This window comes from Dendrobates tinctorius, unplaced genomic scaffold (genome assembly GCF_039654945.1).
Source record: "Dendrobates tinctorius isolate UK_male_01 unplaced genomic scaffold, ASM3965494v1 ptg000044l, whole genome shotgun sequence".
Lineage (NCBI taxonomy): Eukaryota > Metazoa > Chordata > Amphibia > Anura > Dendrobatidae > Dendrobates > Dendrobates tinctorius.
The window spans coordinates 33,431,867-33,448,513 of record NW_027361712.1 but is presented as its reverse complement, the minus strand read 5'-3'; the positions used below and the strand labels follow the sequence as shown (position 1 = coordinate 33,448,513).

The following is a 16,647-nucleotide window of genomic DNA, read 5'->3' as shown; positions in this document are numbered from 1 at the left end:
ACCTGGCTCCAAGTAGGCCTCGGCCTACTACCTGATTTTCCCTGGGCTTCGACACCGCCAGTTGGTGCTCAGACGTGCTGTGCGCACAGACAAAACACTCGCTCATGTGTAAGTGGGGTTCGGTAACGTCAGCTGATCCCCTGCTGTGTGTACGGCAAACTCTCCTGCTGCCTACAACTTCTGACTACCTCTGATTTAATATGTTCTCTGATTTGCCCTCTGTCTCCACTCTGTTTTGAGTATTTCCTCCGGCCTACAACACCGCCTGTTTCTGCTCTCAAGTGCCGTCTGCACAATCCACACTTGTTCCTGTGTTACCTGGGTCCTGTAACATCTGCTCATCTCCAGAGGTGAGCACGGCAATGTCTCCTGCTTTGTCTACATTCCCACTACTTGTAGTGGAAATGTGGACAGAGCAGGAGACATTGCCTGACTCTAGGGAGAAGCTGCTGTTACAGAGCCCCAGTAACACAGGAACAAGTGTGGGTTGTGCAGTCGGCATTTCAGAGCAGCAACTGGCGTGGTTGGAAGCCAGAGGAAATACTCGAAACAGAGTGAAGACAGAGGCCTAATTGGAGTACGTTGACAGTTAGTAGTAGTCTAGAAACAATCGCAAACTGCCACCAAGTAGGCCACGGCCTACTACCTGATTTTCCCTGGGCTCCGACACTGCCAGTTGGGCTCAGAAGTGCTGTCCGCACAGACAAAACACTCGCTCATGTGTAAGTGGGGTTCGGTAACGTCAGCTGATCCCCTGCTGTGTGTACGGCAAACTGCTGCTGCCTCCAAATTCAAACAACGTCTTATCTTAAACTGCCTCCAAGTTGGCCTCAGCCTACAAAATGACTATCCCTGGGCTCCAACATCGTCAGTTGTTGCTCGGAAGTGCTGTCCACACAGAAAAACACACTCGTTCATGTGAAAGTGTGGGTCGGTAACGTCGGCTGATCCCCTGCTGTGTGGAGGGCAAAGTGTCCTGCTCCCTCCAAAGTCAAAATACCTCAGCTTTACACCTGGCTCCTAGTAGGCCTCGGCCTGCACCCTGATTGTCCCTGGGTTCCAACAACGCTAGTTGGTGCTCGGAGGTGCTGTCCACACAGAAAAACACACTTGTTCATGTGAAAGTGGGGTTCGGTAATGTCAGCTGATCCCCTGCTGTGTGGAGGGCAAACTGCTGCTGCCTCCAAATTCAAAATACCACAGCTTTACACCTGGCTCCTAGTAGGCCTCGGCCTGCACCCTGATTGTCCCTGGGCTCCAACAACGCTAGTTGGTGCTCGGAAGTGCTGTCCACACAGAAAAACACACTTGTTCATGTGAAAGTGGGGGTCAGTAACGTCAGCTGATCCCCTGCTGTGTGGAGGGCAAACTGCTGCTGCCTCCAAATTCAAACAACGTCTGATCTTAAATTACCTCCAAGTAGGCCTCAGCCTACAAAATGACTATCCCTGGGCTCCAACATCGTCAGTTGTTGCTCGGAAGTGCTGTCCACACAGAAAAACACACTCGTTCATGTGAAAGTGGGGGTCGGTAACGTCGGCTGATCCCCTGCTGTGTGGAGGGCAAAGTGTCCTGCTCCCTCCAAAGTCAAAATACCTCAGCTTTACACCTGGCTCCTAGTAGGCCTCGGCCTGCACCCTGATTGTCCCTGGGCTCCAACAACGCTAGTTGGTGCTCGGAAGTGCTGTCCACACAGAAAAACACACTTGTTCATGTGAAAGTGGGGGTCAGTAACGTCAGCTGATCCCCTGCTGTGTGGAGGGCAAACTGCTGCTGCCTCCAAATTCAAACAACGTCTGATCTTAAATTGCCTCCAAGTAGGCCTCAGCCTACAAAATCACTATCCCTGGGCTCCAACATCGTCAGTTGTTGCTCGGAAGTGCTGTCCACACAGAAAAAAACACTTGTTCATGTGAAAGTGGGGGTCGGTAACGTCGGCTGATCCCCTGCTGTGTGGAGGGCAAAGTGTCCTGCTCCCTCCAAAGTCAAAATACCACAGCTTTACACCTGGCTCCTAGTAGGCCTCGGCCTGCACCCTGATTGTCCCTGGGTTCCAGCAACGCTAGTTGGTGCTCGGAAGTGCTGTCCACACAGAAAAACACACTCGTTCATGTGAAAGTGGGGTTCGGTAACGTCAGCTGATCCCCTGCTGTGTGGAGGGCAAACTGCTGCTGCCTCCAAATTCAAAATACCACAGCTTTACACCTGGCTCCTAGTAGGCCTCGGCCTGCACCCTGATTGTCCCTGGGTTCCAGCAACGCTAGTTGGTGCTCGGAAGTGCTGTCCACACAGAAAAACACACTCGTTCATGTGAAAGTGGGGGTCGGTAACGTCAGCTGATCCCCTGCTGTGTGGAGGGCAAACTGCTGCTGACTCCAAATTGTAACTACTTCAGATTTAAACATTCTCTGATTTGGCCTCTGTCTCCACTCTGCCTCTAGTATTTCCCCTGACCTCCAACACCGCCAGTTCCTGCTCACAGTTGCCATCCACGCATTCCACACGTGTTCCTGTGTTACTGGGGTTCTGTAACGTCAGCAGATCCCCCAATATGTGTCCGCCACTGTCTCCTGCGCTGTCCACCTTCCCACTGCAAGCGGTGGGAATGTGGACAGAGCAGGATACAGTGGCAGACACACATCAGGGGATCTGCTGACATTACAGAACCCCAGTAACCCAGGAACACGTGTGGATTGGGCAGACGGCTGCTGTACGCATAAACTGGCGGTGTTGGTGGTCACGTGAAATCCTGGAAAAAGAGTGGAGACAGATGCCTAATTGGAGCACGTTGACAGTCTGTTGTAGCCTACAAACAATCTAAAACTGCCACCAAGTAGGCCTCGGCCTACACCATAATTCTCCCTGGGCTCCAACAACGCCAGTTGGTGCTCGGCAGTGTCTTTGGCACGGGGACTCCCTGTTGCCCAGTCTGGTTCCAGCACGCCTGCTGTTTCCGGGTAGTGTCAAGGTCACTATGCCACCAATCCGTTGTCCTGTCGTCTTGCGGCCGGGTTAGCCGACTCTACGGTGCCTGCAGTTTAGGTGACTCCTATGTGGGCTGCGGGAACTGGCACTGAAGGCTGGATCCGTAGTGCCGATGGGACATGGACCCCCTGTAGGACTGTGGGTTTCGGTAACTGCAGCCGGCTTGCGGCCTGGCTACTTTGCTTTGAATGGGTACCTTCTGCTACCCACCCGGGTTCCAGCACTGTCTGCTGGTTCTCGCCAGAGCCTTTGGCCTAGGTGCCTCCATCTCGGTATCCAAAGTCCAGCACCGTCAGCTGGTCCTTGGTAGTGCTTTCTAGCACAGGTACCTCCTGCCTAGTAACCGTGGTCCAGCACCGTCAGCTGTTCCTCGGTAGTGCCATTGGCTCTTGTAGCTTTTGCTACCCATCTGGGTTCCAGCACCGTCAGCTGGTTCTCAGCAGTGTCTTTGGCACGGGTACTCCCTGTTGCCCAGCCTGTTTTCAGCACGCCTGCTGTTTCCGGGTAGTGTCAAGGTCACTATGCCACCAATCCGTTGTCCTGTCATCTTGCGGCCGGGTTAGCTGACTCTACGGTGCCTGCAGTTTAGGTGACTCCTATGTGGGCTGCGGGAACTGGCACTGAAGGCTGGATCCGTAGTGCCAATGGGACATGGACCCCCTGTAGGACTGTGGGTTTCGGTAACTGCGGCCAGCTTGCGGCCTGGCTACTTTGCTTTGAATGGGTACCTTCTGCTACCCACCCGGGTTCCAGCACTGTCTGCTGGTTCTCGCCAGAGCCTTTGGCCTAGGTGCCTCCATCTCGGTATCCGAGGTCCAGCACCGTCAGCTGGTCCTTGGTAGTGCTTTTTAGCACAGGTACCTTCTGCTTAGTAACCGTGGTCCAGCACCGTCAGTTGGTCCTCGGTAGTGACATTGGCTCTTGTTCCTTCTGCTACCCATCCGGGTGCCAGCACTGTCTGCTGGTTCTCGCCACAGCCTTTGGCCTAGGTGCCTCCATCTCGGTATCTGAGGTCCAGCACCGTCAGCTGGTCCTTGGTAGTGCTTTTTAGCACAGGTACCTTCTGCTTAGTAACCGTGGTCCAGCACCGTCAGTTGGTCCTCGGTAGTGCCATTGGCTCTTGTTCCTTCTGCTACCCATCCGGGTGCCAGCACTGTCTGCTGGTTCTCGCCACAGCCTTTGGCCTAGGTGCCTCCATCTCGGTATCCAAGGTCCAGCACCGTCAGCTGGTCCTTGGTAGTGCTTTTTAGCACAGGTACCTTCTGCTTAGTAACCGTGGTCCAGCACCGTCAGTTGGTCCTCGGTAGTGCCATTGGCTCTTGTTCCTTCTGCTACCCATCCGGGTGCCAGCACTGTCTGCTGGTTCTCGCCAGTTTCTCAGCCTTCTTGTACCTTCTGCTACATTTCCAAGATCAAGCTTTTTGAAATTGTCTTTGGTAATCCTTATTGATCTCCGTGACGACGACCCTGATGATGACGACCCTGAAGACCACACCAAAGAAGACCAGAAATATGACCCTAAATAATAAGACCAAGAGGACAAAGAACATGAAGACAACCACCAAGATACAGAACAAAAGACAGAAGAACAAGAAGCAGAAGAAGCAAAAGCAGAAGAACAGAAAGCAGAAGAACATTAAGCATAAGACTAAAAATCAGCATAGAAGAAATCAAAATTATAAGCAGAAGAAGACTAAGCAGTAAATGGGCTGAGTCCGTTCCTCCTCGTGGTGCCCCTGGAAAATGCCTGCTGCTGCAGGCCAAACTGAACGCGGACAAATCCTGTTGTAAATCTTTTGTGACAGGCAGAACGTAAGGTGTAATCTTATAACTTTTATAGATAAGTACTACAGGAATGCCTGTCACCATAAGAAAATGAAGACAAAGAAGAATAGGAAGAAGATGAAGAAATAGCATATTAAAATTAATAATAGCTGAATAAGAAGAATATGAAGAATGGAAAAAAAAATTAATGGGGAGAAGATGAAGAAGAAGAAGATGAATAAGGTGAAGAAAAAGTTGATGAAAAAAATGCTACTGCTGCGGATCATGAAGGAGAAAGTGTGGGAGAAGTACAAAAGAAGGTGAACAGCATGGAAGTTGTGAAACATACAGTACATATCTGACAAAATATAAAAAAGGTTAACATAGTCAATATCTTTTTAACTCCGAACGTATTGAAAAAAAAAATTGGAATTAATGCTATGCCATGTGATTTGAATAAACCACTATGCTTTTAATGTCTCCTCCACCTCCCACAATACATTCTACATGATTCTTATTTGTTTTCAATTATGTAGAATTAGCCAGCAAGGAAATAAAGGGCTTTTTTTAATTCCGATACCGGAAGTCCCATTGACTTGAATGGGACTTCCGGTATCGGAATCGGCGATACCCGATATTTTTTTCGTATCGGGCGATACCATCCGATACGATATTTTTGGGTATCGAACGGTATCGCTCAACACTAATTGTGATAGATAGGACAGGTAAGGAAGATCTGTGAGATGGAGGAAAGATGATGAGTTTAGATTTGTCCACATTGAGCTTGAGGAAGCGAGAGGAAAAGAAGGAGGATATGGCTGATAGGCACTCCGGGATTCTGGACAGCAGAGAGGTGATTTCTGGGCCAGAGAAGTAGATCTGAGTGTTGTCAGCATAAAGGTGATACTAGAATCCATGGGACTTTATGAGTTGACCCAGGCCAAGGGTATAAATTGAGAAGAGTAGGGGTCCCAGAACTGAGCCTTGGGGGACTCCAACAGAGAGAGGGGGTAGTGTGGGAGTGGGAGACGCTGACTGTGCGGTTTGAAAGGTATGAGGAGATCCAGGATAGGGCGAGGTCTTTGATGCCAAAGGAGGAGAGGATCTGTAGTAGGTGGCAGTGGTCAACTGTGTCGAATGCAGTGGACAGGTCTAGAAGCAGGAGTATAGAGTATTGTCCACTTGCTTTGGCTGTAAGTAGGTCGTTAGTAATTTTGTTCAGGGCTGTCTCAGTGGAGTGATGGGGGCGGAAACCAGATTGTAGATTGTCAAAGGGCAAGTTAGATGAGAGGTGGGAAGAAAGTTCAGTGTGAACGTGCAGCTCCAGGAGTTTGGAAGCGAATGGGAGCAGTGCTATTGGACGATAGCTGGACATAGCGGTTGGGTCGAGGGTTGGCTTTTTAAGGATAGGCGTGATTGTGGCATGTTTAAAGCAGAAGGGAAGGTACCAGACGTTAGCGATAGGTTGAAGAGGTGGGTTAAGGATGAGATAAGTGTGGTGGTGAGGTTGGGGAGGAGGTGGGATGGGGTCAAGTGCACAGGTTGTGAGGTGCGATTTGGAGAAGAGGCGATTAAGCTCCCCTTCAGTGATGTTGGAGAGGGAGGTTATGGGGTTTGGGCATTGGTCTGGTATACAAAGGGGTTGTGGTGGTTGAACAATGAAGACTTGCCTGTATGATTGCCTTCTTGCTGCACTATGTGCAATATAATCCCTGTATAGTTACGATTCATAATAGTGCTGACTACTGGGTTGCCAATCTGTTAGAGCCACATTATAAGACAAAATTTTGGCAGATGCTTCCCACCTTGGAAAGGGACCCGCGAATGATGGAGTATTGAAATGCGCTTTTACACAACCTTAAGGCCGGTTTCACACTAGCGCATTTTCAACGCGCGCACGGCCGGGGGTAGCTCCGCCCCCGATCCGGCTCTCTGCCCGGCGTGCCCGCCCCTTCCTTGTAGCGCCGCCTCCTAGCGGACAGCGGCGCCTGCGATCGGCGCACCCTATCTTTAGCATAGGGTGCGCCGATCGTGCGCAGGCCGTGCGCTAGTTGCGCTTTGACCTGCGCTGCGCACTTTTGACGGTGCGCCGTGCGCGCCAAAATCAAACTTTTCGGATTTTGGCGCGCACGGCGCACCGTCAAAAGTGCGCAGCGCAGGTCAAAGCGCAACTAGCGCACGGCCTGCGCACGATCGGCGCACCCTATGCTAAAGATAGGGTGCGCCGATCGCAGGCGCCGCTGTCCGCTAGGAGGCGGCGCTACAAGGAAGGGGCGGGCACGCCGGGCAGAGAGCCGGATCGGGGGCGGAGCTACCCCCGGCCGTGCGCGCGCTGAAAATGCGCTAGTGTGAAACCGGCCTAAGAGAGGTTTTCACCAAGACAACAGTGAGGCACACAGTGTGCATCACAGCTCTAGACTTCCAACTTATGGCACGTCAATTCGTCAACGCCAAAACATTAGTCACAGCAGCATAAGTGTAAATGGCAGAAGTAATTTCTGGGAGTCGTTTTACATATTTTTTAGACCACCTCGTGCACCAGTACAACTGAGTCCAAGTCTTACACGTGGTGAACAAATGGAGATGGTTCTGCAAGAGTATCTAGGACTGAATATCAATACCATCAGGGAGAGTTTGGACCCTTTCTCATTTTGGTCTTCAAAAATGACTGAGTGGCCTGAGCTTACATCTTACGCTTTTGAGATTTTGTCTTGCCCAGCAGCCAACGTTCTCTCAGAACGTGTCTTCGGCGCTGCTGGTGGTGTCCTGACAGATAAGTGCAGGATTTTTGCACCCCAATCGCAGACTGAACAGGTAAGGCAAGGTTATAGTTTTTAGTGTGCTACATTGATCTCGCGTAATTGCCATCTGTGATATCTTTAGTGTGGCTTCTGTGCCTGCTGTTGCATATATTAGCACAAATTTGTGGAAATGTTAACAGACATGGTTGGTCTCCATCTCTTGGGTTGGATGTAGTGGAAGATGTGTCGGTCCCTATTATACTATTTCTACTCTCGTGAAATTGATGCCACTTTGTCGTTGTCTGCTACTAATTGTTTGGAATGTGAACACTCAGGATTGGGTCTCCTTCATGTGTGTTGCCTGTAGCAGTAGGCCTCCGAGACAGACCGGTTGTCCTCCACTACCTTTCAGTCAACTACCCATGTTACTAACCTTATATTTTTCTGACAATAGTAATCTACGAAACTGATATTTGTGCCATCTGAGTGTAGCTAAGTATCAAAGCAGGTTGAGATGTTGCATGTGGTATTAGGGCTCCCAGCACAACAGGTCTACACCAATGCTTCACCCACCTCGTCTTAATTTGAAGTTCAATTCAAAACTGTGAATGCTGGCCGAGACCCTGATACCTCATGCATGGCAGATTGATGCTGTGTCATTCTTAAATTTGTACTGTGGGTGAACTGAGACCACTTTCCTGGTGTTTGCCACTAATTTGATGTGTTTTGGCAGCTTTTGGGCCTGTTTGAAGGTGTTGTGTATGCGTTTGTTTTTGCCTCCCATTGACTCCAATGGTGTTTGGCTATGTTCATTGAATATTCGATCAATAAATCAGCGAATATTGCAAATTCGGCGATTGTAATCTGAACCGAACGTTGAAATATCCACTGATCTCTACTGCTGAGCACATTAATTAGGCTGCCACACTGCAGACCGGTTCTAACCAATATATAAATGCACCAGCAATGGTCAGTTATTACCATGACTAAGGGTGTGAAAAATAGATCTATGCTACGAATTCTCAATGGATCCTGTAGCCATGCTATGGCTTTGGAATTGTAACTATTTTTTTTCCACTCGATTACTATAATTCACTAATAAATATATATATATATATATATATATATATATATATATATTTTTTTTTTTTTTTTTTTTCCAAAAAGTTTGTGAAACTGGATTTTCTACTTTTTTCTGTCACTGATTGCGTCCAGGCATGGATGCCCTCCGTGCTTCAAACTATATGGGAATCTTATCATGGTGAGCTGGATCTTTTTCTCATTGTTACACGCTTAGACTGCATCTGATAAATGACCAAATAGAATGGTCTCTAGTAAGTGATACACTCCTATAATGTCTATATTACCTTATAGAGCATATGGAAAGGGGTTGCTTTAAAAGGACATGTTCCAAAGCTGGCCTGGGTTGATACTTCTGTAGATGATATAGTATAGAAATGTGGCTGCAGTATTTCAATATTACCTTAACAATAGGATGTCCACCAGGTGAAGCTTTCACTGCACCCCGACTTCCTTCTGTTTCATAATGAGCTCGATGATGAGTTCTTGGTTGTACCTCTATTCTCAGTTCCAAACCTTCATACTGGAAGGGCAGTGGCCAGTCTAGTGGTGGTAAAGAGGATGACCTGAACACAAGACATAACTAATGTAATTGATTAATATATTTTCCATGTCAATTAATTAATAAATAGCAATTATACAATTTTTTTGTAACACTTTAAAATTATGGGATTCAACGCAGACTAATCTTCATATAAAGATAGTGACATATAAGCTTTACCTAAAAATAGGACTTTGTCCTCCAACTCTTGCTTTAGACCAGGCCAATGCTGAAGGCACAGCCAAATAATCCATCCCTACATTTTCTTTCCTGGTTTGAGGGAACATCACATTGTTTTCGTCACTTACACATACAGATGCTCCAGTGGAAAAAGTCTTTCCAGGACTAGAAGATTCCTCAGGCCTGACAGGGGCAACAGTTTGTTCTGCTGATGTTCTTCTGGCTTTTTGTGGAATATTATCTCCTCTTTCTTGAGAGGATGCTATTGTTTGTTGGTTGTGCTCTGACGACTTAGGTGAAGCCTCAGCTTCAGAAGACAGATTTTCATCTCCCAGGCTTCCCCTACGTGAAGGAGAAGGGGAAGGTGAGCTGGTATGATGGATACTGTCTTCATTAGAATTTGAGTACCTTCTTTTGCCACATGGTGACGTAGGCCTTGAAATTTGGCCTTGAGCATATGGTGACAACAGTTCTTCTCGAGATGAAGCTGAAGGGCCTGAAGGACTACTTTGCCAAAATTCATCGTTATGGACACTCCAGGGTTTTGGTGAACATCTTGGCGATCCAAGAGGAGAAGCCAGTGTGAAACGAGATGCAGCTTCATTAAGCTCTCTTTCTACCTCTTCACACATTTGTCCAAGAGAATCACAAGAGGATGCTTCTGAAGAAAGAATGCTCCATGAGGAATGGCTACTTGCTGGACTGCGGCTAAGAAAAGAGTCTCGATACATAAATGGATCTGGGGGTAAGAAAAGTTGATCACGATGTGGTCTCTCATCCCATATGTCTGTTCGGCTTTGCTCATCTTGTTCTCCATCACTATTTGAGGGTGAATCACTTGTTATACGTATACTGGGACACTCAAGGAAGCGCGAGCCCCCAAGTGGAATAAACCGAGATGGCTGGCTGATGAACGTTCCATTTATGTCATGATCTGAGGAACGTCTGGGTGGTGGTGAGTGCATGCCTGCCCTACTAATGTGTTCAATTCCACCTCCCACTCCTCCAGCACCGCAAGTGTTCGCTGTATTAAGGTTCAGAGAGTCCGGGGCCACATCATTGCATAGTGTAGGGTCATCTGATTCCAGATCTGCAGTGGTGTGATAAAGATATAAAAAAGTTAAAAAATATAACTTGATACATGAATCCCTTTAGTTGTTTTTGTTTTTCAGCTTTGTATTATTTCCTATTGGCTATGAAACCTTACATGTTGGTTAGTTTAATGCCTTTGTATTAAATAATTAGATCAATTTGATGGGAGCATAAGACTTTGACAGGTCTCATGCTATTAATGCTTTTCATTAAAGGGAGAAACAACCATCCCTCCCCATTTAAATTCTTATTGTCTCATCACAATATTGTTTCTCTTTATAGTGAGACAGGCAAGAAAACTAGATAAAATCATAAGAGCCAGGAAAGAGAATGTTTGAACAGCTTCCTTGAGGGAAAGGAGGTGAGTGGTAACAAAGGATATGTATCCTGGTGTGGATAATGCTATGATTTAATAGTCATAATACAAAAAACATATGGTACATACATGAAATACATGTCTTGGTAGGTTTTATCTATTCCAAACATTAAAAGTTTGGGATGCAATTGGCGATAGTGAAAAGGGGGCCCATTTCCACCTCCAATGCAGATAGAATTTTGCTTTACGATGAGCTATTATTGGGCTGCATAGGGTCCGTATACGGTTTATGCACAGCGAGTATTTTTCTGTCTGTGACGACCAAGGAAGGCAACGTCCGAGAGTGGACCCTCTGGATCACGGAACTGGAGCTCCAGAGGGTGAGCGCGCCAGGTGGAGCCGACCCCTATACAGGGACCGATAGGGGCAGACCCTCGGAAGACAGATACCGTGACAGCTAGAACCAAGAGGGCGGCTCAAGGGACCAGAGAGCAACTGGGGGAACCAGAGCACAGGATGAACCGGAGACACGGGGCAGAGTACGGACTACAGGACGGAGGACGGAGTACAGGATGGGGTACGGAGTATAGGACGGAGTACAAAGTAGAGGACGGAGTACGAAGTACAGGACTGAGTACAGAGTAGAGGACTGAGTACGGAGTACAGGAAGGAGTACAGGACTGAGTGAGGAGTACAGGACGGAGTACGGAGTACAGGACTGAGTACGGAGTACAGGACGGGGTTCGGAGTACAAGACTGAGTACGGAGTACAGGACGGAGTACAGGACACAGAATGAAGTAAGGCACAGGGAAGACCCCTACAACTCGGCTTGAAATACCACAAGGAATAGCACACAATAATCAGGCGTCTCCACCATCTTGGAGATGCCTGATATACCACATGCTGCTGGATGATTGGGCGGCCAGGGCCTCTGGGTGGGCACTGCAGGGTTAAGAAACCTGCAGAGCGCGTGACCGTGGCCTAGGGCGCCTGCGCGGGACAGGCACGCACCGGGAGGACGGGAGCAAGGAGGAGGAGGCGGCCACAGCGCGACGAGACATGGGCGGGTAAGTACAGGCAGTGGCGGACCCCGCCGCTGCTGGAATTGCGGCGGTCACCGCCACTGACGTGACAGTACCCCCCTTTACGTCTCCCCTTCCTGAGATTGGACAAAAACTTCCTTAAAATAAGTGGAGCATTAACATTCTCTCTAGGTTCCCAGGACCTCTCCTCAGGACCAAAACCCTTCCAATCAGTAAGGAAGAAGGCTCGCCCCCAAACTCTTTTCATGGCTAGAATATCTCTTACTTCAAAGATGTTATCGGCCCCTATTGACTGAGGTGAAGGAGGTGGTACAGGGTGATACAGATTAAGAACTACAGGTTTACTACAGGAGCGAGACATGGAAGGCGTTAGGGACCCGGAGTGAAGCCGGCAACCTCAATTTGTAAGCCACGTTGTTAATGCGTCCAAGGACCTCAAACGGACCGATGTACCGGGGACCCAGTTTGTAAGAAGGCATCTTTAGGCAGATATGCTTGGTCGAAAGACAGACTTTGTCGCCAAGTTGGTATGGCGGAAGGTCACCAGGAACACCAGGGTTCTGGCCAGAAACCACAAAGAACGGCGTTTTAGTGGTGGACTCATTAGGATGATTGTTATGGGTGAACTCTGCCCATAGCAGGAGGGACACCCAGTTGTCTTGATGGGTGTTAGAAAAGTGATGCAGGTATGCTGTCAATACCTGATTGGTCCGTTCCACTTGCCCATTGGACTGAGGATGATTGGCGGAGGAGAAATCCAGAGATATACCCATGAGTTTGCTGAGTGCTCTCCAGAATCGGGAGGTAAACTGGACCCCTCGATCAGAGACAATTTGTTGAGGAAGTCCAGGAAGTCTGAAGATCTGGTGGATGAAGACCTTGGCCAACTCAGGTGCCGTAGGTAATCCGGGCAACGGGATAAAATGGGCCATCTTGGAGAAGCGATCGACCACTACTAGGATAGTAGTACACCCGGAAGCGCGAGGTAAATCAGTAACGAAGTTCATACCGATCTGTCGCCAAGGGGCCTCAGGGGGAGGAAGAGGGTGAAGTAGACCGGACGGCAGACTCCTTGGTACTTTGTTCTGAGCACAAGTCGTGCAGGAGGTTACAAAATCTGTCACATCTTGACGAAGTGAAGGCCACCAATAGTAGCGAGAGAGAAGGCTGAGGGTTTTCTTGACTCCGACATGACCCACAATCTTGGAGGAGTGCCCCCAGTCTAGCACTTCCGACCTCTTATTCTGTGGGACGAAAGTCTTGCCTGGCGGAATGGGAGAGAGCGTCACGGGTGCCAAGGTGATAACTTTGGCAGGCTGAATGATATATTAAGGGACCTCTTCAGTCTCAGGTGATTGCAAGGACCTGGATAGGGTGTCAGCCTTGGTATTCCTGTCCCCAGGCCGAAAATGGAGTTTGAAGTCAAAGCGGGAAAAATACAGCGACCACCTGGCTTGCCTGGAGTTGAGCCTTTGCGCAGACTGAAGATATGCCAAATTCTTGTGGTCCGTGAAGATTATGAATGAATGAACCGCCCCCTCCAGAAGATACCGCCACTCCTCCAGAGCCATCTTAATGGCCAGTAATTCCCGATCTCCAATTGAATAGTTGCATTCTGCGGGAGAGAATGATTTAGAGAAGAACCCACAAGGAACCAAGTGACCTGAAGATGTCCGCTGGGAAAGGACCGCCCCAGCTCCAGTGGAGGACGCATCCACCTCTAGGATGAAGGGCCTACTAACTATCGGCCGGTGTAAAATCAGGGCTGTAGCAAAGGACCGTTTCAGGGCAATAAAGGACTCTTCGGCCTCTGAAGGCCAAACATTTGCTTTTGTCCCTTTTCGGGTCAGAGCGGAGATGGGCTTGGTCACTGAAGAGAAGTGAGGGATGAACTGCCTATAATAATTGGCGAAACCCAGGAACCGTTGGATGGCTTTTACTCCGACTGGACGTGGCCAATGGAGTACAGCAGATAATTTCTCGGGGTCCATCTTCACCCCGGAGTCCGTGATAATATACCCTAAGAAGGGCAATGAAGTCTGCTCAAACAGGCATTTCTCTAATTTAGCATTGAGTCGGTTCTCCTGTAGACGTTGCAGGACCAGCCGAACACTCCTCCTATGGGAGGATAAGACAGGTGAAAAGACGAGGATGTCATCTAGATATTCGACGACACATGAGTACAGCAGGTCTCGGAAGATCTCATTAACGAACTCCTGGAACACTGCCGGGGCATTGCAGAGACCTAAAGGCATGACCAAATACTCGTAATGGACATCCCGAGTATTGAAGGCTCTCTTCCACTCGTCCCCGGCACGGATTCGGATCAAGTTATAGGCTCCCCGCAGATCCAGTTTGGTAAAAACCCGGGCCCCTTTCAAACGGTCATAGAGTTCAGGGAATAGCGGGAGGGGATACCTATTTTTGACTGTGATACTGTTCAAGCCTCGGTAGTCAATACACAGCTGAAGGGATCCATATTTCTTCCGGACGAAGAAAAACCCTGCTCCAGCAGGAGAAGATGACTTCCGAATAAAACCCCAGGCCAAGTTTTCCCGGATGTACACAGACATGGCCGAGGTCTCCGCTGGAGATAGTGGATAGGTTCTGCCTCTGGGGGGAGTAGCTCCCAGAATCAACTCTATGGGACAATCGTAGGACCGATGCGGTGGCAGGGTCTCTGCCTCTTTCTTGCTGAAGACATCGACGTACAGATGATAAGCTGTGGGAAGCCCAGTAAGACCAGGAGGAGCTTGCAATGATCCAGGACGAGGTACCGACAACAAACAGTGCTCATGGCAGGAGTGTCCCCAACGTAGGATCTCCCCAGAGCGCCAGTCCAGAACAGGTTCATGTAAGCGTAGCCAGGGTAGGCCGAGGAGCATGGCGTGGGACAATTTAGGCAGGACTTAAAAAGCAATCTTCTCCCAGTGAAGTGCTCCAACTTGTAACTCCACCTCGACGGTGATCATGGTGATGGGTTCTGGTAGCAGTTTGCCATCCACAGAGGCGATTGTGTGTGGATTTTCTAGAGTAACCACAGGAATCAGGAACAGGTCCACTTCCTTGAGCCGGATGAAGTTACCAGCCGCACCCGAGTCCACATACGCCTCCACAGATCTATGCTCCCGACCTAAAACAATTAGAGCCGAAATGGTAAGGGGCAGAGAGGAATCAGTATCACCTAGGGAGGCCTCTCTTACCTGGCCTAGGTGGAGGCGTTTCCCGGCCTCTCTGGGTGGGTACGCACAAAATGATTGGCCCCACCACAGTAAAGGCATAACCCCTGCGTCATCCTCTCCCTTCGTCGTTGCTCGGACAACTTTACTCGGTCCACCTGCATGGGCTCAGGAGCGGAATTACTAGGAGATGCCGGGGAGCGGGGAATGGGCGCTTGATATAGCCTAAAGGGTCTCCTCTCCCTAACTGACTCTCGGGAGCGTTCTTGAAACCATAAATCTATGCGGGTGGCAAGGGATATGAGATCCTCCAGGGTGGTTGGAGTGTCTCGGCCGGCAAGCTCATCTTTAATTTTGTCCGAGAGTCCCCTCCAAAAGGCCCCAAACAAGGCCTCATTATTCCACCCTAGCTCAGAGGATAGTGTCAGGAAGCGGATGCCATACTGTCCTACGGTGAGAGATCCCTGACGGAGGTTGAAAAGAGCCTCAGTGGTAGAGGCCACGCGTCCAGGCTCGTCAAATACCCTGCGGAAAGTATCCAGGAAGTTCTGTATGCTAGATACCAGCGGGTCATCTCTCTCCCACAGGGGATTCACCCAAGCTAAGGCCTACCCCTCCAGATGGGACACAATAAACGCTACTTTGGCTTGATCAGAGGGGTATTGCTGGGGCAGGAGCTCAAAGTGTAACTGGCACTGATTTAAAAACCCCCGACATAACTTGGGGTTGCCGCTATACCTGGGGGGCTTTCCTAAGCATGGTGGCGGGTGATATACGGGGTCTCGAGGTAGAGCCGAAGCAGCAGCAGAGGACTGAAGAGACAGAAGTCAGTCATCTACGGACGCCATGTAACTCAGAATGTGGGACTGAGCATCACGCTGCTGCGTGAGCTCCTGCTGGAGCCCAACTAGCAACGGGGCGTTCCCTGAGTCAGCAGTTTGTAAGGCGGAAAGCTGGGTGTCCATGGATTTCATGAAGGACATTATTCTAGTCTGGTTCTCCCGCAAAAAGAGCAATTATTTCTGCGTGACCGCCGAGGCACTAGCGGGGTCCATGGCCTGATTATGCTGTGATGACCAAGGAAGGCAACGTCCGAGAGTGGACCCTCTGGATCACGGAACTGGAGCTCCCGAGGGCGAGCGCGCCAGGTGGAGGAGACCCCTATACAGGGACCATTAGGGGCAGACCCTCGGAAGGCAAATACTGTGACAGATAGAACCAAGAGGGGCTGCTCAAGGGACCAGAGAGCAACTGGGGGAACCAGAGCACAGGATGAACCGGAGACACGGGGCAGAGTACGGAGTACAAGACGGAGGACGGAGTACAGGATGGGGTACGGAGTACAGGACAGAGTACGGAGTAGAAGACTGAGTACGGAATAGAGGACTGAGTACGGAGTACAGAAAGGAGTACGGAGTATAGGACTGAGTGAGGAGTACAGGACTGAGTGAGGAGTACAGGACGGAGTACAGAGTACAGGACTGAGTACGGAGTACAGGACGGGGTACAGAGTACAAGACTACGTACGGAGTACAGGACACAGAACGAAGCAAGGCACTGGGTACAGAAGGAAGTTGTAGGGAAGACCCCTACAACTCGTCCAGAAATACCGCAAGGAATAGCGCACGATAATCAGGCGTCTCCACCATCTTGGAGACGCCTGATATACCATATGCTGCTGGATTAGTGGGCGGCCAGGGCCTCTGGGCGGGCACTGCAGGGTTA

General features: G+C 49.5%; 1 protein-coding gene across 1 annotated transcript in view; it reads right to left on the bottom strand.

Moving 5' to 3' along the window:
• Window positions 1–16,647, bottom strand: part of NFATC4 (nuclear factor of activated T cells 4) — a 98,707-nt gene that overhangs the window by 61,131 nt on the left and 20,929 nt on the right. Inside the window, exons 2-3 of the mRNA XM_073575503.1 lie at window positions 9,292–10,381; window positions 8,974–9,136 (exon numbers count right to left, since the gene is read on the bottom strand). Of these exons, the coding sequence (XP_073431604.1) occupies window positions 8,974–9,136; window positions 9,292–10,381 (1,253 nt within the window). The remainder of the gene's footprint in view (window positions 1–8,973; window positions 9,137–9,291; window positions 10,382–16,647) is intronic.